Consider the following 9,603-nt stretch of genomic DNA (forward strand, 5'->3'; position numbering starts at 1 on the left):
GCATCCCCCAGCAGCCTACACCTATTGCAGCATAACTAAAGGAGGATTCAGGGTCACCTGATCCAGCCCTAACTAAAGAGCAAAGTGCTCTAATGGGGTTATGTGGTACTATAAGGTCATTAAGATAAGATGGGGCATGATTATTTAAGACGTTGTACAGTGTTATTACAAAAGTATGAGCACCCTTGATAATTTTCATGATTTTCCTTCATAAATCATCGGTTGTTTGGATCAGCAATTTCATTTAAATATACCATATAGCAGATGAACACAATGATATTTGAGAAGTGTAACGATTTGACAGGTTTGATGGTTTCATGGATAGCCTGCTTTAAGTCACACCATAGATTTTCAATAATATTCAGGTCTGGGGACTGAGACGGCCATTCCAGAATGTTGTACTTGTTCCTCTGCATGAATGCCTTAGTAGATTTTGAGCAGTGTTTAGGGTCATTGTCTTATTGAAATATCCAGCCATGGCGCAACTTCAACTTTGTCACTGATTCTTGAACATTGTTCTCAAGAATCTGCTGATATCAACTGGAATCCATGCGACCCTCAACTTTAACAAGATTCCCAGTACCTGCACTGGGCACACAGCCCCACAGCATGATGGAACCGCCACCACATTTTACTGTGGGCAGCAAGTGTTTCTCTTGGAAAGCTGTGTTCTGTTTCCACCACGTGTATGGCCTCGTGTTATGCCCAAATAACTCTAGTTTCATCAGTCCACAGCACCTTATTCCAAAATGAAGCTTGTGCAAATGTGCTTTAGCATACCTCAAGTGACTCTGTGGCATGTGTGCAGAAAAGGCTTCTTCTGCATTACTCTCCCGTACAGAATCTCCTTGTGCAAAGTGCGCTGAATAGTTTAACGATGCACAGTGACACCATCTGCAGGAAGATGATGTTGCAGGTCTTTGGAGCTGGTGTGTGGGTTGACTATGACTGTTCTCATCATCATTTGCCTCTGCTTATCTAAGATTTAGGCCTTAGAACCGTCCCTGTGGTCTTCCATTTCCTCACTATGTTGCTCACAGAATTAAGAAGCAGAAAATCAGAGTTCATCTGGGTCTTTATGTCTTTACGACATTCCTGCAGTTTAACTAATTGGTGTGTGTTATCTGTCTTCATCGTAAGATAAAGTTGAGTGTAAACTGCATAGCAGTGAAAATGTATGCTATGCCTTCTAATGATGCTGCCTAAGGGAAGCATGTATAATGTAAACAGAACTGGTCCTAGCACTGAACCCTGTGGAACTCCATAATTAACCTTAGTGAGTGAAGAGAGAAAATACAATCCTAAAGGCAGAAAAAGCACAAACAAGCACAAATTCTGCTGGTTGAGCAGCGACTGAGTTTGATTCCCTAACCCGGGCCTTAAATATTTTAATGTATATGGGTTGTGTGTCTGAGGTGGGGTTCATTTTGAACTGTTTTTATTTTATCAAGTATTGTTTAACTTTTGTAGTTTTTGTTAAGGAACGGTTGTTAGGTAAATTGTGAAAGGATTTTGTTAATATTAAGTTTAACGTATAATTTATCCTTTTTTTGTGTATAAACCTGCTGATTTCGTCCCTTTTGCTTCCAGGCTGAGAGCTGAAGGTGGTGGAGGGTTTCCCAGCTGACTGTTATTATGTGCTGTGTGTGTGGTTGGTGCCAGATTCTCTTCGCAGTTGAGTGCATGCTCACAAGTGTCTGGGGTGATCTATTTATCTTTTTTATTTGTTGAAATCGTCTCCCCGTCAAGTTGACCATCCTCAGTTCTGAACACCAACCCCCATTCCCGTTATGGTTGAATGTGTAGAGTTTTAAAAAAAGTTTTCTTTGAGTAACGAAGTATAACTTTTAATTGTGAAATCACATCTCCTGCCTCATATTAGTGGAACAAACCTGTGTACCTTACTGGTGTTAGTACTTATTTCTTTGGGTGAAATTCCAAAGGTGGCGTTGTTGGTAGCCCTAGCTATAGTGAAAACAGTGAGTATGAAGGGCAAAGTACTGAATTACTCTTTTATACATTGCTCCCACAATTGTTCATTATTGTAAGATATATATTTAGTTTGTCAGAAGGGGATAGGCGCAAGCTAGTCTGTCTGAGAAGTGAACCTTTATGTGTCACTTTAGCTTATTTTTATGACAATGTTTTGTACTTTTTATCTCATGTAATCAGAGTACAGTCACGTTCAGAAATGAGAAGCACTTCTGACAAACAGGAAAAAGGAATATCAGGAGAGTAACATGAACCACACTTACGTTATGCAAAAACAAAAAGGAGAACTTTACTGCAATCATTCAAAAGCATTTCCCCTCAACCTACATACAAAATTTAAAGAGTCACTGTCCAGTCTGGCACCTAGTAAAGGACAAAAAGGATATAAAAAACACACTCATCAATAGACACCGATGAACGTAGGCAATATGTTTCTATGAAATAAGACTTTTTTTCACACTAGTTTCAAGCATGGAAATGGAATTTAATATCTTTAAATAACATTTGTTTAGAAAATTTGGTCAAAAATGAAACACGTGTGGATATAAGAAAGAAGCAGATTTAGTTACTTCAAGATTGTCTTTGTAAAGGGTAGAAAGATTATATCCCTATAACCCTCGCTACAATCTCTCTACCCAAGATAACAGAGGCAACAGTTTGCACAGGTATGATAATGTCACTGAGTGGCGCCTACATTAAGTGAAATGTACTACTTTCATTATATAGACAAGATAGACAAATGTTTGAACATGCTTATGTTTGATTGTTTTAATATCCCACTGAAATGGGCTGAGAAAAGCACAGAACAGGATTTTTAAAAATATTTTAATCTAACTAAGTATATACAGAATATAAAGTATGTAAAACTCCATAAAAAGATTATCTAAAATTAAATTGGTGTAAAGCATACAATACTGTTAAGTCTGGTGTTGTAGATACTAAAATCTGAAAGTTCATGTCATAAAAGAATTAATGTAATTCTTTGCTTCTGAATTCATATTTAAATTCACACAGTCAGTCTCTAAACTATGACACATAAACATGCAACTGTACAGAAGGTAACCTGACATCTATCTGGGGAGAAGTCCCAACAGAAACAATTGTTTGAGAACAATAGCTGTGTCAGGAAGTAAGTGAGGGTGGGATACTATGTATTTAGTGCATGTTTTTTTTAAGTGACATCTCTCTAACGGACTAACACTCATTTCTTTCTTTCACAGCCTCTCTGGAGTTGTCTTTGGAAGTCACATTGGTGAGTCGGACAGTCTCCTGCTCTGTGCTCTCTTTCCTGTCACGTACTTCCCCTTCCATGTGGAAACCAACCATCAGCTGGTATATCATTACACCAATGAAGGTACCGAGGAATGGAGCAAAAACAGGGACCAGGAACCAGCCTTGTCTAACCCTGGACAGAGACAGAATAAGAGTTAGTAAGTGTTAGTAGGGATCACTGTAAAGGCAATGTGAAGGAAAAGTAGTTCAAATCTGTCCACTGACGTGAAAACCTCACTCCCCCAACCAGCTATAGCGGTGAAAAGACGTGGTCCGAGGTCTCTGGCAGGATTCACTGCATAGCCAGAATTAAAGCCCATAGACAATCCAATGACCAGAACCACAAATCCCACAGTGAAGGCCTCCAGCCCTTGGGGGATAGGGTTGTTGTGAGGATCCACAATGGCCAGAATGCAAACTATCAGTGCTGCTGTGCCAATAATCTGTGTGGTAAAAATGAAATGTAAGAGGGAATCCCATCTATATTCTGTTCTTAAAATTTGTGTATAAAACCAGTTTGCATTTCAAAAGACTACCTGATCAAAGAAACCGTTGACAAGGGTGAGATGGTTTCCAGGATAAGTAGCAAAGATGCCAGCTGTGGCGTCAGGTCCAGTCACATTAAAACTTGCAGGATGGTCCCACAGGGCATCTAATGGGATCCAAATAATAAGATGTTGTTTTTTTTTAATTATTGCTGTTGTTGCTGCTTAAATAATAAGATATGATAATTATATACACTCAACAAAAATATAAACGCAACACCTTTGTTACTGCTCCCATTCCCCATGGGATGGACGTAGAGACCTAAAATTCATTCCAGATACACAATATAACCATCCCTCCCAAACAGTGGTCACAAATCAGTCCAAATGTGTGGTAGTGGGCACATCTGCCATATTGAGATAATCCATCCCACCTCACAGGTGTGCCACATCAGGATGCTGATCTGACATCATGAGTAGTGCACAGGTGTACCTCAGACTGCCCACAACCACTGTTTGGGAGGGATGGTTATATTGCGTATCTGGAATGAATTTTAGGTCTCTACGTCCATCCCATGGAGAATGGGAGCAGTAACAAAGGTGTTGCGTTTATATTTTTGTTGAGTGTATATATATATTGTATATTTATCTAATAATTATATAATAAGATAATTCTGACTCATCACTAGAAGTCTTCACTTACCATAGTACATGCCAAAAATAATAGCAGCACCAAAGAAAGCACCAATTGTCTGAAAGAGGAAGTACATGGGAAACTTTCTCCAGCGCTCTCTTCCAAGCAGACACAAGGCAAAAGTTACTGCTGGGTTGAGATGGCCGCCTGCAAATGCAGATGTTGACATTATGTCAGTGTGTGCAGTCCATAATCACACAAAATCACAGCCTTGCCTAAAGTAAAACAAAAAAAGCTCTAAATACATGTTACATAACATAAACATCAATAAATCAGTTTGCTTACCTGATATTTGGCCACAGACCAAGATGCCTAACGTAGCAGCAAAGCCGAAGGCAAAGTTGACAGTAAGGAACATACCATGGGAACCACCGCTCAACACCAACTGGGCCACAGAACCGCAGCCAAACATCTGGAGAGAGAGCAGAGAAATCAAGTTCAATTGGGTCCCAATAAATGAATACACTAGTTTTTGGTTGTTTCTCTTGTAGAACAGTTAATATAATGAAAAATTCAATGTGTGTTTTTGTTTAAATGGGTCTATTTAAATTTGACTAAATGTTTTCTGTCCGTTTGTTGCATTGACTTTTGTTTGAAATGAAGAAAACCTTTCCAATTGCTCTGAGAAATGCATTCTGCATATCAAGACTTTACAAAGTTTTGTGTACGACATCAACCATACTCAGCATCTCACAATATAAGTATTGTACATTAGAGGCCCTGTTAGTCAGTCAAGGTGAGATTAAAGAATGTTATCATTATTTGTGAGACCTGTAAAACAAAAACCCACTGAATGAGACCTGCTCTGAATGAAATCCATTGTTTTAACAAGGGCAGACAGGAGAAGACTACACTACATGTACAGAAAGGTCAGTATGTTGACCTTGATCGGAGGGGAACTGTCATTATTCCCAAGTGATTTATCCAAGAAGGGGGAAAAACAAGTCCTAATCCACTTGGAAAGAGGATAAAGATGGTTTGGGAACGTTTTTCTTTATCAACAGCACCAGGGTGAGGTGTTCCGGGCACGTCCCACCGGGAGGAGGCCCTGGGGCAGACCAAGGACGCACTGGAGAGATTATATCCCTCAGATGGCCAGGGAACGCCTTGATGTTCCCCTGGATAAGCTGGACGAGGTGGCTGGGGAGAGGGAGGTCTTGCCCCTCCGCTTAGGCTGGTGCCCCTTGCGACCTGGCCCCAGATAAGTGGAAGAAGATGGATGGATGGCTGGATGGAACAGCACCAAACAGGATATGTCAAACTGTGTGTTCAGAGTACCTCGTGATTATATTTGTGCATATATCCATGAGTGTTCTTTGGATGTGCTTGTAAGTGTAGTATGTAAGCGTCCATGCTTAGGCTTCTGTGCTCTAAGCCCCATGAAGAGGATTCTTTTCGTTGAGGTTAGTCTGAGGGAACCGCCTTTAGAGGGACTGGCGCCTGAGGAGTGCTCATTATCACTGTGCTCAGTGTAAACTCTCCTCCTACGATGAGACCAGCCGTTGCTGGAAAAATAGGATATAGCTGAGTCTTATGCTAGAATTGTGCTTAGCTGTTTTATTTTTAGGAGTGTGAACAAAGTCTTTTTGATACTTCTTAATGTCATAGGCACTGGATTACAAATGATCAGCCATTAGCTTGTGAGTGTCCATTTCCTGATTTAGATCGCATTCCACCAGAAAGGTCTCATTTAAATCTGATACTAAATTTGGACACAGGGAGAGCTACTTCCAGCTTGCAGAAGCACTTCTAGAAGTGCTCATATTCAGTGATTCTGTGCTCTTTTCACAAATTACAGTTACTTCATATGTTTCTGTCATAATGTAGCTTAACTGCAACCCAGCAACAAACATTCAAGTTGCCGATTCAGCATTTCATACATCTATAGTGCCAAATGTTAGCACAGTCAGGGAGCTTATAAAAGAACTGCAGAGCAGTCAGCCAACTGAAACAGACACTTAGGATTTGTCTGGGAGTGAGAGGCCTGAAACCGGTCTCTGTGGGATCTTTTTAAAATCAGGATGAAGAGCCTTAGAGGAATTCCAACAGCTACTCTCCAGATGAAAGCAGACTGCTTTTGAAGTGGAAAATGGATTCCACCTTCACATGGGTTTAGCACACCAGTGGCAACCAAAGACACAATCTGCTGCTGATGCTGCTGCTGCTAAATGGCTTCCAAGGTCAAAGCCAGTTTAGACTCAGTGATGAGGCATTTAAGCACGCTATACTAACAGAAAAGTTACTCAGTCAGTTCATGACATATTTTAAATGCCTTTGACTAGAACTAATTTTTTCCATATGCAATGGTCAATTTGTGAGCAAATCTACCATGAATTTCAGACAATATTAAAACACGCACGGCTGCACACACCCAGTGAGCATGAGTTCATCTGGAGGCATTGAAAATCACAAACAAAAATTAAGAAGAAAGAGGAATTTTTACGCAAGATATTATTGCATAAGAAAAATGTGGCACCTATTATTCTGCCACTGAACGTGTCCTGATGAATAACTTCACCACACCTTTGTGTACTATCAGTAGTCACACCAAGAGTTACACCATTACAGGTCAAATATTTCTAATTTCCCATAATGATTTAACATAGATCAATCCAAAGTGCTCAAAACAAATGTAGATCATATATATGTACATACACGGGATATTTTAATCAGGGGTAGCCTGCTTCTGTGAGTTTATTATCAGGTTATTATCAGGTTTACAGATCACATTGTGCTGCAAGATTAATCATGTTTAGTCATTAAAAGAATACGCTGCCTGCTAGAATTTAAATTATTAACTGTAAAATCCATTTTATTCTTGGCGTCATTTCAAAATAAACAACTTTTAATGGTATACTCTGGAGTCTATATTTCTACAGTATATCTATATATTTCAGTTAGCAAGCAAAAGTTGTCCACCTCACAGTTATTGTTTTGATGCCTATTTTAACCTTTATGTTTGAGACAATGCAAGATAAAATTCTATTTCATCTTTTGTCGGCCTCTGTCTTTAATACTGATACTGAAAACAAAAACAACAATAACAAATGTGCTGTTCCTCATACTGAATTATCATCATTACTTTGCATGTATTAACTTCCATGTTCATGTGCACATATATAACTCCTTTTTATGTGAAGAAAGGGTGAGGTTGCGCCTCTGGGATCCTACACACAAACACACACACACACATATATATGTATATAACAGGTGAGCAGGGGTTATTCATAATAGATAGCATTATTTAAAGGATGAATATTGTTTTAATGTTGTGTTGAGATTATACATGAATTCCATGCATACACGCACAGACACAGGTGCACACATTCTTACGCTTCCACACACAAACATGCACTTACCACAAGGATGAGAGTGCCAAGACACTCTGCCAGGGCTTGACGAAGCAGCAGGTTGCGGATCTGGAAGAAGCGGGACAGTTTATCCAGATAATGCTTTTGCCAGCCCATGTCTTCTTGTCACAGGTTGAAGAGACTGTGAGAAATGACACAAACACACACACACACACACAGTTGGTAGAATTTCCTGAGTGCCTGTGAAGCTGAGAGGACTGAGTTCCTCTTTTATAGCCAATGGTCTCGGATGGCCATTCTGAGCTTGGACCCACCCCTCTATACCCCGCCTCTGTGCTAGCTTGGTTTTGTCACTGACCTGTTCACTCCCTCACCACCTGTCACGCACAAACACCCATACACACACACACACTCTGTACACCTTTTTTTCTTCCTCAGGACATTTTTGCATTGTAAGGTAAATACTTTAATATTACCTTTACCCTCCTTTACAACCAAAAATAGTCTAACCAACTAAAATGAAGTTATATATTTAAACTTAAATGTATGTTTAAGTTTACTGATGATGCTTGTTCTCTGTCCCTCAGAATTGGGATTAGAAGTACTCACTGTATGAAAAATAAGATATAATTATGTTTTTACTAATACGCAGGTATCCTGGGTTTTTTGTTTGATTAAAAAAAGCAAATGTTGGAAAGAATTCCTATTTCCACTCATTGGGAAACAACAAGTGGAAGCAAATCCAAACTTACCTGGTTGCCACAAGAGCCATATAGCATATGGAATGCTATATATATATATATATACACATCTTGACAAATGAATCTCCATTATTTTCAAAGCAGTATATTCTGAACCCTAGAGTTCCAGAGTTATCGGAGCACACACACAAATACACACACATGTGTAATTCATGCTGTTTGCCACCAGTACTGGATCATTCCCAGCTAATCACACGCATCTTCTCTTCTACTCTTTCTGTCACCTTATTTTGTCTGTGCTTTTCTTATGTTCCTCTTCTGAAACTTCATCACCATACATTATGTCTCCTTTGTCTGGTTAGAAATGTGAGAACATGTGCTCTGTAAGGCCTCAGCTATGCTGGTATCAATAGGAATCTGGATCCCATTCTAAAATACTCCTGTTTTTGTCTGTGTGTGTTGTTGATGTTTGCATGATAGTGGAGTCCATCAGCTGGAATTTACCCAAGGACTGCTAAACAAATGTGCACACGTTTATAGACACATAAAACTGCTTATTTAAAATGTCAACTTATGAAAAAAAATTCCACTTTCAGGCATACAGAAAACTTTTTCTCCATAATTTATGGAGATGTTATTGTGTAAAAGGCAATCTGAGTCATTGCCAGCCAGATATGTCAACTCGAACATGGTTAAGTCACGTGCAACATTTTACAAGGAACCTTTTTTTGAATAGGAGTAGGCGTCCCCTGAGGAGATTACTGAGGAGAATGCTTCCTAAACCAACTTTGGGGAAAGCAGGATTCTAAAATGGTAGAATTTGATGTAAATTATATGAAGGGAAATTGAAGATTAGCAGGGGGGACTAGATGATTCAGCAGAGAAATTTCTCATTACATTGATATTGACTGGTGTTATTTCTTCTTGTTCTTGTATGTCCCCCTTTTCCACCTGCGTTTTCTACACACATCCACATAGTTTGCTCAAAAACTGTTAATTTTGCTAACAATTAAATGTTATTTGGAGGCTAAAAGAACATCATTTTTGTATGTATTCAGTTCTCAGCTCAAACACAATTTTGAAAGACAGTGGAGCTGCATTTTTCAGCCATGTGGTTTTATCTAACTTTTCCTGGAAGAGTTTGGCTC

At 39.3% G+C, this 9,603-nt stretch overlaps 1 protein-coding gene across 1 annotated transcript; it reads right to left on the bottom strand.

Annotated features, from left to right (window-relative positions):
- Positions 1-2,256: 2,256 nt before the first annotated feature.
- On the bottom strand, positions 2,257-8,011 carry LOC113033428 (aquaporin-3-like). The gene is made up of 6 exons (XM_026187209.2): positions 7,803-8,011; positions 4,729-4,855; positions 4,453-4,590; positions 3,801-3,916; positions 3,490-3,707; positions 2,257-3,397 (listed from the first exon to the last, which is right to left on the bottom strand). Exons 1-6 carry the CDS (start codon positions 7,908-7,910, stop codon positions 3,187-3,189), a joined length of 918 nt encoding a protein of 305 aa, XP_026042994.1. The 5' UTR covers positions 7,911-8,011; the 3' UTR covers positions 2,257-3,186.
- Positions 8,012-9,603: the final 1,592 nt, after the last annotated feature.

This window comes from Astatotilapia calliptera, chromosome 12 (assembly GCF_964374335.1).
Source record: "Astatotilapia calliptera chromosome 12, fAstCal68.1, whole genome shotgun sequence".
Classification (NCBI taxonomy): domain Eukaryota; kingdom Metazoa; phylum Chordata; class Actinopteri; order Cichliformes; family Cichlidae; genus Astatotilapia; species Astatotilapia calliptera.

Coding starts and splice junctions, on each gene's coding strand:
- LOC113033428 (XM_026187209.2), bottom strand. CDS start 7,910: ATGGGCTGGCAAAAGCATTATCTGGATAAACTGTCCCGCTTCTTCCAG. Junction 4,856..7,802: donor TTGGCACTCTCATCCTTGTG/GTAAGTGCATGT, acceptor CTCTCTCTCCAG/ATGTTTGGCTGCGGTTCTGT. Junction 3,708..3,800: donor TCAACGGTTTCTTTGATCAG/GTAGTCTTTTGA, acceptor TTTACCACACAG/ATTATTGGCACAGCAGCACT.